Raw genomic sequence first — 14,178 nt, 5'->3', positions numbered from 1 at the left:
CAAAGCCAGGCTCAGCCCACTTTGTAGCCCGCCTCAAAACCCCCCTCTTTGACATCACCATCAGCAGGCACACTAGGCAGTCCTTAGGTTTTATAGAGTATTTCCCCTGTGCTGAATTCAAGCTCAGGTGCTCACTGCGTTAAATACAAATGTTAGACATACTGAAGTTACCTGAGTCTTTTGATCCTGTCAGGGCATCATCATAATCACAGCTGGGAGGAGAGGAAACGTGGGAGTGGGGCCACCCTATTGGGTGAAATGTAATTATGCTGTTTGAGAGGGAGGAACAGCCTGGCCTTGAGCACTTTCACAAACATTGGCGTCTTACTCCTGCCCTCTGGGTAAGGAGGGTTCTGGGAAACAAACTACTGTCTCCTCCCTCAAGGCCTTCCCCATAGGAATTCCAGCCCAGCCCAAAGAGTGGATCTAACCTGATTCAGCCCCAGGACTGAACCCATCCTGAGTTAACTCTAGCTGAGCAGTGAACCAAGTCTAGGCTAGTCACCTGCTCCAGCTTCACTGCCTTTCCTGCCCCTGGGGCCACCTAAAGCCCAGCCCAACCTCTGAGGTTGGTGTCGATCCTCCCTTTCCTTCAGGGAGCTGGTTCTGTAAGTATGGTGGAAGGTAGACATCAGGCAGGCACCAGCGAAGAAACTATATGGTATGAGAAGACACACGCTTCTAGAAAGAACAAGTCTAAATAAGGTTGAGGAGGTCTCAGACCATGCATATAGAGGGGTTCCAAGCCCCAGACTGCCTTCACCTGCCCAGCAACACCCGGGAGGCCGAGGATCCCTTTGAGGCCTTTCTGGCACGGTGGAAACATAAGGGCCCAGTCCTGCTGGGTCCCCCTGGGGCCATGCCACAGAGTTTCTTGTCGGAATTCCTTTGGAGTTGGGTTTTTATCTATTTTGCATTTTTGTCTTCCAGAGCGGAACTCTTAAGGACCCGGACTCCAGCAAGACCCCACCTCAGCGGCCACCCCCCCAAGGTTGTTTACAGTATATTCTCGACTGTAATGGCATTGCAGTAGGGCCAAAACAAGTCCAAGCTTCTTAAAGGAATTGGTAGTTAATTTTTCCAAGCAGAAATTTTAAGCCAAAAACAAACAAAAAAGAAAGGCAAGTGGGGAGGGGAGCAACAGGCCCTCCCACCAGTGCCGTTTCTGCGCTCTTTCAATGCTGACTGGACTGTGTTTTTCCTATGCGGTGTCAGCTCCTCTGTCTGGTTGTTTACCTGTTCCTGTTCGTGCTTGTAATGCTCACTTAACGTTTCTCTGTATAACTTGTGATTCCAGGGCTGTTTGTCAACAGTATACAAAAGAATTGTGCCTCTCCCAAGTCCAGTGTGACTCTCTCTTCTGGGTGGTTTGATCGCATTTTTTGAAGTCTTACATAATGTGGGGCAAACTAGGAGTAGGGGGGTGGCAGGGGAGAAATGAGACCACAAGAAAACCCAACTCCCCTCCCCCTCTCCCCAGGCTCAGATTAGCCCCCGACTCCACCCCACATACCTCCACTAGTGTGCTTGGGATCTTCGTCAAACTGTGCTCTTTGCGTCCTTTCTGCATGACTAGGGTAAATAGAAGTTTAAGAGATTTTCGAGGTCTATTTTCCGTAGCTCCATCCAGTGAATTTGAAGGCATCCATCCACCTTTTTCTCCATTTGCTAAAATGTGCTACAGTTTGAGTTTCTGTGAATAGGCTGGCTGTGCCTGTAGAGCTCTTGTGTTTTCAGTGATGACGTGAAATATAAAGAACAAGCCTTTTCCAGGAATGTGTTCTGTATTCCACATCCCAGTGTACCCCTTTGTTTTTATTATTATCTGATTAGCTGCGAGATTTAAAAAAAAAAAAAAAATGGGGCCGCTGATGTGCAATATCAAAGTGAATGTGTGAGTATTTTCTGTGTACTGATTTCAGTCCCCCTGAGTTGTTTCTTCTTTGTTGCTGTTTCTGAATTGGCCATACATGTGCTTCTGTGGAACTGAGGCTGCTTTGTATTCCTGAAGCTTTACCTGTGTACAGAGGTGAGAGCTACCGAAAGTCTGGGAAGAACCTGACATTCTGCTCTTGGCCTCTCCTGAGGCATCCTGACATGAGACCAAATCAAAAGGTCCCATTTCATCTGAGCAGGTCCACTGCCAACAGAACCCTTAGGTGGACTCCTGTTTTCGCTCTCAGCCATTCCTAAACCCCTCTGGAGCCCAGAGGAACACGACCTGGATCTGCCCTGGGAAGAATTGTCTCAGATCTTAGCTTGTGTGTGTTTGCGGCAGAGGCCTTACAGCCATGGCTTTTTAAGAGCCCTCCCCAGTGTGTCCTCTTCACTCTAGCAAGCCACATCTGGGCAGGGGTGGGGCCATTTGTTCAGGGCCTCCTCTCGCTCACCATCCCCTGGCACCAGGTACCCTCCCTGGGCATGCTGGTCTGCAGGAGTTCATGCTAGCAATTTGTCTCCTAGAAAAAATGCTTCGGGTTCTCCTTTTACATTCCCTCCCACCCCTGTATTGACAAGTCACTGTTCTGGATTACCAGGTCTGAAGAGTGATTAGTGTTGGTAATATGTAACATGGCTCACACGTCGAGGGGCATGTGCCCTGGTTTCTTCTGTGGTTGCTGGCAAATTCTGAGGCAGGGAAATGCATTGAGTGTGAATGTTCTGTCTGTGATCCCTCCCTTAGATGGTAATGGTAGTTGACCTGTTGTAAATATATACATATGTGCACACATACGCTTCCAGAGGCATTAACTAGGAATCAGGTTCTAAGTATCTCCCAGTTGGATGCAATGATAGACAGGAATAAAGCAACGTTTCCTAGGATGGAGGAATACTTTTTTTTTTTTTTGTCCAACTGGCAATGGTGAGCTGATGGTGATGTTGCTTCTCTGCATGTGACCAGTGTGAACATTCAGGTGCTTTTCATGTGACATTTGTGAGCCACACATACAGATTCCCCATTTAAATTCAGTCAGGCTGCAGAGTGGTGTCAGCCAGGGCCTCTCAGGCGGGGGAAGACACTGGCTGTGGCTCCCACTGCCAAACGCAAGCAGATGGCAGGACCTGACTGTCACATGCCCTCAGGCAGCATGCCAAGTGACAACTCTGTGACCTGGGGGACACCTGTGTCACAGTATAGGACTTGTGTTCAGGTGTTTTGTACCCATTTCTTTTCCAATATTGTCCCTTTTTTTTGTACCAATCCAGCTGGGAGAACCTCAGCCAATGCTGGAAGTGTGATTGAAGTACCTCTCTTTTGTGACTCTCTTGTACAGCTTAATGTGCAATAAAGGAAAAAGTTATATCTGTCTTCAGTGTTAAGTTGTAAAGTTTCTGCCTACTCAAGTTATCTCTATCCAAGTGGGAAAGCACTCAGGTTTCTGGTACGAGAGGCTGAGCTGTCAACCTGTTTTACTTTATGAGAAAATGCTAATAAGAGGGATGCCAAATTTTACAAAACCCAAAAAAACTGATTGATGTGAAATAACCTGCTAATCTGCCAAGAGTCATCTTCACTAATTATTTGATTTCAACTTGAACTTCTTAAACACAAAAATTCCGTTTTTTTTTTATGTGTCACTAACCTTGGTATGAGTTGGTCATTGATGCTGAAGGGGAGCCGATGTCATGTGTGGGGAAATGGGCTGACAATCATGGCTGCACAGTGGTGTAGATATACAAGTCTAGATCACCTGAGGGCACAAGTGTCCCAGTGTTCCCAGAAAACTAAGTTAAACACAACTTTAGCTGCTGTTGAGTTTCTGTAAGCCCACTTCTTCGAACAGGCCTCTGGATGTGGGCTCTGGGACTGAGGTTGAGAAATGGGATCTCCCAATCCAATTGTGCACCATTTTCACTAGTCAGAGTGTGCTGATGGGATGTCTTTTGATTTCTGAGTGTAGCCACTGCCCCTCCCCTCACCCGGGCAAAATCTGAGCATTCTGGTACCACACACACTGCTACGAACCCCCAGAGGGAGGGTGGCCTCGTTTCTCTTCAGGCTCCCAGATGGTATTCTGTCTCATGCTGGAAGAAGGGTGTGCTGGTCCTTTCTTGAAGCTCTTCTTTGCCAGAGGGTACCCACTAAATCCCCACAGGTGAATGGTGCTTGCACTTCTGGAGAATATCACCACATACACCTGAGAGGTGCATCATGATGAACCCCTGAGGATGGCACCAAGAGGCAAAAGAGTCCCTGGAAAAAGAGGACTCATCTTGGTATAGTGTGTGGCAATCAAACACATGTAGACTTGGAGCTAGATGAAGGCCAGCTTCATAAAAATCATACTAAGTCAATGATAGTTTAGGATTGTAAAGCATGGGATGTCTTTTGAAGAGCTTTCTCATCCATTATCATCTTTGGAACTTACTATAGTCTTGAAAGATATCTAAGACTAGGGCTTTCTTTTTAACAATATTATGGTTGGAAAAACTGAGGCCCGGAGGTATTTGGTGATTCGCTCTGTGAGTCACTGATAGACTATTTCTTGAGTTTTCTGATCCCCACTCCAAGGATCTTACCACCACCTTACGGAGCCCAGTGATGCCATGGTTAAGTGTTTGGCTGCTAACCGAAAGGTTGGCGGTTTGAACCCACTGGTGGCTCCACGGGAGAAAGATGTGGCATTCTGCGTCTATAAAGATTACAGCCTTGGAAACCCTACAGGGCAGTTCCACTCTGTCCTATAGGGTCTCTATGAGTCGGGATTGACTCCACAGCAATGAGTCTTTTATCCTGCATCTGTGGAGAGCAATGATGGTGCAGTGGTAGAATTCTCGCCTTCTGTGTGGGAGATCTGAGTTTGATTCCCGCCAGTGTACCTCAACTGCAGCCACCACCTGTCTGTCACTGGAGGCTTGCGTGTTGCTGTGGTGCTGAACAGGTTTCAGTAAAGCTTCCAGACTAAGACAGACTAAAAGAGGCCTGGTGATCTACTTCCAAAAAATCAGCCAGTGAAAGCCCCATGAATCACAACAGTCTGATCCCATTGTGCATGGGGTGGCCATGAGTTGGGGGCCAACTCTATGGCAGCTGACAACAGTAACGTCCTACATCTGCTGTGTGGAATTGGAATTTCCTGCTAGACCCTGGAGCAGGGTGGGCTGTACCTGAGGAACCTCTGGGCAAGAGGGATTTCCTCTGGTCTGGGGCCTTTGACTGAGGCTTGTTCATCCCATGGTTTCTTCTCTGTCCTGACTTCTGCTGGGACTGAGGTGCTGTGTCTCTGAGGAGGAACAAGTAGTGGTGATGTGTGAGCTCCCACACATCCAGACTCCCTTTGGAGCCCTTCAGAGCCTCCGGTGGTGGCTTCCTGTAATAGAGCTTATCCTTTTGGCAATTAACTAACCACACCCTTTGAGACATAGATTTTAATAAGGAAACCCTTTGATATGGTTAAATTATGAAGTTTTTCTTGTACTGAACCTAGGGGGCCCTGGGCAACCCCAAGGAATGCAACCCCCAGGCAAGGTGCTGCCTCCACGCCGGCTCCCCCCTGGACCATCACTGCCACCTTCCTCCTCCTCTTCCTCCTCTTCCTCCTCCTCTCCGGCTCCTCCTCGGCCAGGCGGCCCCACCACCCACGGAGATGCACCCTCCAGCAGCAACTCCCTGGCAGAGGCCCAGCCACCCCCGGCCGCGCCACCACAGAAGCCCCAGCCTCACCCACAGCTCAAGTAAGAGACGGCGCGGCAGCTCCCCCTTCCTGCCCCTCCACACAGGCCTGGGCTCAGCTGCTAGAAAGCACCTTCCACAAGCCTCCTCCTACAGATACTTTTGTGGGTTTTTTTTGGGGGGGGGGGGTCATGGTGAGGGTTGTTTGAAGAGAGTAGGAAAGAGGGAAGTGAAAGTCTAACGTCTCGCTAGAAGCACAAACCTTCCCCTTTCTTCCCAGAGAGAGGCGTTAAGGCACAGTGGTTCCTGCACCAGCTTCCTTCAGAAAAGTAGCTTACAGCTTTTTGTTTCTACCCTGCCTCCCACTCTTTTTTCCATTCCTTCTCTCTCTCTCTCCCCCCTCTCTAAAAAAATTTTTTTAAATCTTCTTTCCTGCCTCTGACTCACAGTTGAGGGTGTGCAATCAGCAAGGCTGCCCAGAAGAAAAATGGGGAAGTATTTAAATCCATTTCAACTTTTTACCTTCAGCTCTGTCTGAAAGGCAGTCAGCTTCCGGCACGGACCTCGGAGGGGTGCCCAGATCGACTCTGAGGAACTCGTTCCCTTGGGCCCCCTCATCCCAACAGTAGCTCTAGAAGCCCTACCACACAGCCCTGCTTCGGAGGAGAAAACTGAGGACCCCTGGAAGACAGCACCTGGGTGTGGATGGTGGTCAGTCCCACCCTCTCCCCCTTAGCATGAGCCAGAAGAGATGGCAAACAGACATGTCACCACAGTGAGCAGAGGTAGCTGCACCTTAGGGGTGGAGCCACCCCTCTGTGCTTCTCAGTCAGGCCACAGGCAGTAAATGAACTTTCAGGAAGGGGCTGTAGGATTTTGGAGCTCAAACAAGCCACTTAGAAAGATCATCTAGAAATGGCACAGATGAAGACACTTAACTCAGAGATTCGATTAATTTTCTTTTTCAAAGCCACCCTGTTAGTGGCAAATCCAGGGTTAGGGCTCAGGGCTCCTGATGACTGCTTTATCTGGGTTTTTGGTCCTATCTGATAGGAGAGCCACTGCCCCTTCATGCTCCCCAGCTCTGGCCTGCTCAGAGGGCAGGTCTTTGGCTTGTCACTGCCCCTGGACTGAAGGTGTTGAGCAGAGCCAGCCTGGGACAACAAGCTGGGGACTTGTAACCAGTGTCCTCTGCCTGTGTGTGCCAATGCCACCACCCTGAGGCCAGCGTGTGCAGGCTCATCCCTAGCCCTCATGAAAGGCAGGACATCTGTTCACAGGCTCACACAGCCGGAGAGAAACTGCCCACAGTCCTGGAGCAGGGAGTTTCCTGGGTTGCACCCAGCATTTAGGGAAAGACTGGGAGTTCCAAGACACCCAGAGAAGCATTCGGGAGCCAGAAACCAACAGGAAAGAGGCATAGCGGGAGCCAAGGAAGAGACAAGATGGGCGACTAGAGCAGCCCAGAGAGCTTGTCCTCTTGTAGACTTTTGGGCTCTGCCTTCTACCACTTTCTTGCCTTCACAGTTTTCTCACTGCATCACTAGATTCTGAAGGGAAAAATAGGCCCCTACAATGTGTGTGAGCTGGGTTTTTTAATTAGAGAACTGTCTATATAGGCCCATATGGGCCTATATATATCTCTTTTGCCCCTGGACACCCTGAACCCCACAGACCCTATATTAGGGCTTTTTCTAAGGAAGGCTTCAAGGATGATTATGTCCATCTCAAGAACAGGGAAGCTGATGCATTAGAATTTGGGCCAAGCTGAGAAGGTTTTGGAACCAGAGAGAAGAACAGAATACAAAGAGCTGAAAGGGCCTAGCTATCATCTTACCAAACATCTACATTTCACGGATGGGAACCTGAGTCCCAGAAAGGCACGTACGTGTCTAAAGTCAAGAGTGAGTGAGTGGCAGACCCAGGACTTTGAACCTGGTCTTCTGAGCCACCACTTGATAGCTGATGGAAAGAGTCAAGAATCATAGCCCGTGCTTGCCGCGTCTCATCAGAGGGAAAGGGCATGAAATTCTTAGCTTAGTACTTTCCAAGTTGGGGCATCTAAACTTCAACTGTCAGGCCCTTAGCATTAAATAAAAGACACAACCTCTGAGTCAACCCTTCTTCCTTTTTCTCCTCTCCCTCTTCCCTTCTCTGTCTTTCCCCCTCTCCCTGGTTCCCACATGCCCCCATCCCTTCTTGGGTTAGCAGCACTGAAGGTGAGGGCCCTCCCCTGTCCTAGGAGTGCTGTCTTTTCCAGCTGCAGGCTCTTTCCTGTCACCCTGGCCTCCTTGGGGTGGGAGTGGGGTCTCCGGTTGTATATCCTCCTGTCACCATCCCTCCCTGCCTTGCTGGGAACACCACCCTTTCACATTCTCTCTGGTTTTTATCTTCAAGCAAGTCGCAGTCCCTGACAAATGCCTTCAGCTTCTCTGAGTCCTCCTTCTTCCGGTCTTCAGCCAATGAGGATGAGGCCAAAGCGGAGACCATCCGGAGCTTGAGGAAGTCTTTTGCCAGCCTCTTTTCAGATTAGCCCTCAGACACGCGGGGGCACCCCGCTCAACAAGGAAAGGCATCAAAGGCATTTGCCAGCAGTCAGCCACTTGGTAGATGTCCCGTGACCGTGATGTGTGTGGCCCCTTCCTCTGCTCCATCGTGCTCAGTGATGTCGTGCAGCTCAGAAAGGACCACATGACTGTCTCAGGGCAGGTGCCCAGCCAGCAAGAGGCACCTGACATCAGAGAGGAAAAAGCAGCTTTCCCATAGTCACGAAAGCTTCCTTCTGAGGTCCTCGTTAGCTATGAGTTTAGTGGCCTTATTGTGACAGTGCCATCATGTCTTATTCTTCCCTGTGAAGCCAGGATCACCTTAACTGAGGACTCCTAGCTTAACCTGGTAGCTTAACCTAGCTCAGATGCAGTGCTAAGCATGCCCCCCACCTTCAGTCAGCGCTACATATTTGGACAGTATAGGCTCACCTGAAAGTACTCTTGGCTCTAAGTTTTAGGAACTTACCCACACCTGGGTTCCTTGTCACACCTGTTTAACTGTTCAAACACACCTGCCTAACACACAAGATTCCTAGACTGCTGTCGTGGTGAAGCACCTTGAGCCTGCTGATATTCAAGAGCACCAGCATCTGCTGTCCCCTGTGCCCTCCTCTGAAAAGCAGGTCTTGCCTGGGCACTGCAGTGACCTAGAGCCCTGAAGCCGACTGTAGAGACGTCACTGTGACACTGTAACAGCAGTAGTATGCTGAGTTTTGTGTGCACCTCCAAATCAATGTTAAGACCATTGGTGTAAAATAAAAGCAGCAGCATTAACCAGCTCTGGATTTCAGCTTTCAGGTCTCCCCAAGGCCATTCTTTTGACTGAGAGGCTGTGTGTGAGGAATGGGTGTGTGTTTGCGAGTGTAGGGATATGAAAAGCCTACAAGGGCAAAGCTGTCAGTGGCAGCAGTGCATGAAGGTGTTTGCGTGTAAGTGTGATTGCAGGTGGATGTCTGGGTTCACAAGTGGTTGAGAGGTTTAGAGTAGGTCGGTGCTTTAGATGTCACTTATACTGGGCTTCCTGACACTTCCCCATGAATGTATCTCCTCAGCTGGACTTTTCCAGCAACTCAGCATTTCTACTGATTTGACTGAATCTGTAGCCTTTCTAATAAGCATGCCACCCTTGCTCCACTAGCAGCCAAACTAGACCTACTTGTCCGGTCCACTAAGCTCCTCAGGTAAAGCCCACCCAGTGGTGCCAAGGAGACTGGACTGGGGTTCCACACACCTGGCCCCGAGAGTGCTGCGGAGTCCTGCAGTTGAGGTTGAGCTCCTAGGGACTTCACTCTGGCTTCTCAAGGACTCTCTGGTACTTAAGAGTATCTTCCCAAAGACCACAGATGCTGTGAAGATAGATACCACATCTGCACATATCCACATCTGATAAAAAGAAATCAGTACACTAACATTTCATCTAACATTTCTTATACATAATGACCATCCTATTAACTCAACAAAATGATTCTCATCCAAATGCCACCATCTTGCTAACTCCTTACAAGCAGTAGGCATTGAGAGGTCAGGGAATGAATTTCTCTGGTGCCAGGATCTCCTTTCTAACTAACTCAGCCCATGTTTTCAAGGTTCAAGGATCTAGAACTGTACTTCCTTACACTTAAAGAGCAGAAAGTAGAACCTCCCATTGAGTTACACCTAAAGGTGGCAGGCCCCCTCCCATCACAACACACGTTACTACGGAAGAAACTAACCAACTAAACAGAAGGAAGGGGGATGCCTAGACTCAAGGTAATTGATCTTTAAGGTTCCTTCTATCTCCAAGCAAGAGTCTACCACTTGGAGTCAAAGAAATAGTTACCAATACTTGTATAGTACCTATATGTTCCACACACTGTCTTAAGCCCTTAACATATATCAACTCATGTGTTCCTCACAACAACCCTGTTGTTATCTTACAAATGAGGAAACAGGTACACCAAGGTTCAATAACTTGCTCTGGGTCACCCAGCTGGTAAGTGATGGAGCTTTGAACTCAAGCAGGGAAACAGCGGAGCTCAAGGCCTTAACTACTTTGCTGTAATTTTATTTAATCTAGCAACAAGATAGACTTTTATTAAAGTTTGCATGACATATCAAAATAAGAGATGTACACAAACATTCTGCGTGTCCATATTCACCTTCTTCCTTCACCTTCTCTCTATTCCCTGGCCTCAGGGAAAGGGCTGGGAGAAGATTAGGGGACTTGTTACCAGTGTTGACCCCTTATCCCAGAGCCATAAGTAACATACACATGTATCTTATTCTGGTCAAATATAATTCAGGTTCTTGAAAAATTACTCATTCTTCCACGTCATGTCAGACCAAAAACCACAGCAGCTTATTTAGAAAGTGAGTCAGCCTGAACTTCTGGGGCGACAAAAAGGGGAGGCATTTACCATAGTTCATGCAGCACCCAGTGCAAAGGACACATGGATTCTATCCAACCCTTAGTAATGGGGTGGGGCCGGGGGTGGGGGAGTTCCATTCAGAAATAGCCTCCTTGCTACTTAATAAACATGGCCCCAGAGACTGGGAAATCGGCCACTCACAACAATCAATAAATATTTGGTGAATACCATGATAAGATAATCTAAGGCTGGAGTCTCCAAAAGGTTGTTCACAGTTTACTGTAGACCTTGAAGCCTTTGGTCTACAGTCCAGTTGTAACACTGTGCTACGGTCTCTGCAGCTTATGGGGATTCCCTACCCACATCCTCACCCCAGATTAGTTGAGATACAGAGCCTCAGCCCTGCCCTCCTGGAACTAACCATCTATGGGGGAAGGTGTTAGGATCAATCAATTCTGTTTATCTATTTATTTGTTCATAATTCTTTTTTTTTTAATTTTTTATTGCACATTAGATGCAGGTTTACAGAACAAACTAGTTTCTCATTGAACGGTCAGTACACACATTGTTCTATGACATTGGTTAACAACCCCACAACATGTCAACACTCTCCCTTCTCAACTTTGGGTTCCCTATTACCAGCTTTCCTGTTCCCTCTGCCTCCTAGTCCCTGCCCCTGGGCTGGTGTGCCCCTTTAGTCTCGTTTTGTTTTATGGGCCTGTCCAATCTTTGGCTGAAGAGTGAACTTCAGGTGTGACTTCACTACTGAGCTGAAAGGGTGCCCAGGGGCCATACTCTCAGGATTTCTGCAGTCTCTGTCAGGCCAGTAAGTCTGGTCTTTATCTGTGAGTTAGAATTTTGTTCTACATTTTTCTCCAGCTCTGTCCAGAACACCCTATTGTGATCCCTGTCAGAGCAGTCAGTGGTGATAGCTGGGCACCATCTAGTTGTACTGGACTGTCTGGTGGGGGCCGTGGTAGATGTAGTCCATTAGTCCTTTGGACTAATCTTTCCCTTGTATCTTTAGTTTTCTTCATTCTTCCTTGCTCCCAAGGGGGTGAGACCAGTGGAGTATCCTGGATGGCCACTCACAGGCTTTTAAGACCCCAGATGCTACTTACCCAAGTAGAATGTAGAACATTTTCTTTATGAACTATGTTATGCCAATTGACCTAGATGTTCCCCAAGACTATGATCCCCACAGCCCTCAGCCCAGCAATTCTATCCTTCAGGGAATTTGGATATGTCTATGGAGTTTCCATGACCGTACCTTGTACAAGTTGTGCTGGTTTTCCCAGTATTGTTTACTGTGTTACCCTTCGCCAAAGTTACCATTTATCTATTGTCTATTTAGTGTTTTTCCATCCCTACCTCTCCCCTCCCTTAAAATCATCAAAGGTAGTTTCTTTTTGTGTGTAAACCTTCTTATTAGTTTTTACAGTAACGGTCTCATACAATATTTGTCGTTTTGTGATTGACTTATTTCACTCAGCATAATGTCCTCCAGATTCATCCATGTTATGAGATGCTTCACAGATTCATTGTTGTTCTTTATCGTTGTGTAATATTCCATTGTGTGTACGTACCACAGTTTGATTATCCATTCATCTGTTGATGGGCATCTAGGTTGTTTCCATCTTTTTGCTATGGTGTTGTTCACAGTTCTTTATCGTGCACTTACTAAGTTCAAGACGTTTTGTGGGAGGAATGTAAAAATTAGTAAAGCAAAGATTTTGCCCTTACAAAAGAGGCCCTGCATGGCGCAAACAGTTGAACACTCAACTACTAACCAAAAAATTGATGGTTCGAATCTACCCAGAGGCACCTTGGAGGAAAGACCTGGTGATCTACTTCCAAAAAACCAAGCATTTGAAAACCATATGGAGCACAGTTCTACTCTGCAACACATGGGGTTGCAATGAGTTGGAGTCAACTCAATGACGACTGGGTCAACTAGGGTTGCCCTTAGAAAGTTTACAGGCCAGTAGAGGAGGTAGCATATATACAAATATAATTTAAAGAAGAAAGTGATAAGTGCCATAAGATGAGAGTAGTCAAAATGTTAGTTGTGGGGTGGCGGCAGGGGTGGGGGGTGGTTAAGCTTGGTAGGTATTGCAAAAGGTATGGGAAGCAGAACTCTTACACATTACTAGCAAGAGCATGTATTGGTACAACCACTTTAGGAAACAATTTGGCAATACCTGATGCACCATCCCTATGATTCAGCAACTTCATTTCTGGAGTCCACACTGGAAAAATCTCTTGCACATGTACACAGAGAGCCAAGTGAAAGGATATTGGCTGTAGCACTATTTGTGAAAAATGGAAATAATCAACTGTCTCTCATAGACATTTAAGACATAAATTATGGTTTATCATAAACTGGAATACTGCATAGGAGTTAAGTGAACTTAATATTTGAGGAATTCAGATACATTCATAATACCAATGGATGAGACATGAATAAGATAAGCCAATCAAGTGTACAATGGACAAGAAGCACTAAGTGATGCTGGAGTCCAGCACAATTCTATTCAGGCTGGTCAGAGAAGGTTGCACCAAAAGGTGGACAGAGGTGGAGCCAAGATGGTGGAATAGACAGAAGCTTCCATCAAGCCCTCTTTACAACAAAGACCCCCAAAAAACAAGTGAAACGAGTATATTTGTGACAAGCTGGGAGCCCTGAGCATCAAAGGCAAGCTTAGACAACAAACTGAAGGGCAGGAGGAGGAAGAGGCCGTTCAGAAGTGGAGAGGAGTTACCGGACCTGAATCTCAGGGAGCCCTCAGGCACCATTCCCGGAGCGGCGGCGGTGGTGGCGTCGGGCTGGTACTAGCGTTCGGCCGCAGTTTCCTCAGGGAGAAGCAGCCAGCCACACAGCCTACTCACACCTCCGGAACCTGAGGAGAACGGCGCTCTCGGCAAAAACTAAGTACTTGCGTATATGTTACTGCCCTTCCCCCCAACCATGCCCAAGCCGGCTTCAGCGGCTGAATCCCTGGGCCTGAGATAGACCCTGGTGAGCACCTAGAGCCATCCTACCAGCCTTGGGGAAGGAAAAAATTTGCAACTGGGAGGAAAAGATAATTTGCTAGCTCCATTAACTGGGGGAGCTCAGGACAGAAGCAGCTCCTGTCCAGGCATAAACCATGGACCTTGAGCACCTTTCCCTTCTGCATGGACATGTGTGAGTCTATTTCGGGAGAATAGGCCCTTGTTGGCAAACTCCAACCATTTCAGCTGTGCGGTGGAGAGGTGGGTGTTTGACGTTTGACATTGCTTTGCCTAATAAACAAGGTCCTCACTTACTCACATCAGGGACCTAAGGACTGGTAGCTCCACTCAGGTCACTCAGCCACCTGCGACAGGTCCAAAGATAACTGGTACCTCCCAGTCTTTACAACCAAAAACTTTGGGTGCCCATGGTCCCTCTACAGAACCCATCCACCAGCATGCTCTAGGGAACAGAGATGCGTTTTCTGCAGAGACACTTGGGGGTCGGTTCTCAGCCCCCTGCCTTGTTCAGAGCGTGACCCCCTGCTGCAATCAGATACCAGTATATTTGCCAATCACCCCTGCCCCTCTAAGACTGTGGGACAGAGCCTGTACCACACACTTGATATCAGCTACCTGGAAACCTGAGCTGAATTCATACAAGAAAACTGAA

The 14,178-nt window shown here is 47.8% G+C and overlaps 1 protein-coding gene across 1 annotated transcript in view; it reads left to right on the top strand.

Moving 5' to 3' along the window:
- Window positions 1-10,546, top strand: part of SYN2 (synapsin II) — a 199,306-nt gene extending 188,760 nt beyond the window's left edge. Inside the window, exons 11-13 of the mRNA XM_023547903.2 lie at window positions 931-991; window positions 5,430-5,676; window positions 8,012-10,546. Of these exons, the coding sequence (XP_023403671.2) occupies window positions 931-991; window positions 5,430-5,676; window positions 8,012-8,147 (444 nt within the window). The 3' untranslated portion in view covers window positions 8,148-10,546. The remainder of the gene's footprint in view (window positions 1-930; window positions 992-5,429; window positions 5,677-8,011) is intronic.
- Window positions 10,547-14,178: the final 3,632 nt, after the last annotated feature.

This window comes from Loxodonta africana, chromosome 22 (genome assembly GCF_030014295.1).
Source record: "Loxodonta africana isolate mLoxAfr1 chromosome 22, mLoxAfr1.hap2, whole genome shotgun sequence".
Classification (NCBI taxonomy): Eukaryota; Metazoa; Chordata; class Mammalia; order Proboscidea; family Elephantidae; genus Loxodonta; species Loxodonta africana.
The sequence above is the reverse complement of the archived record's forward strand: the minus strand, read 5'-3'. Positions and strand labels throughout refer to the sequence as shown.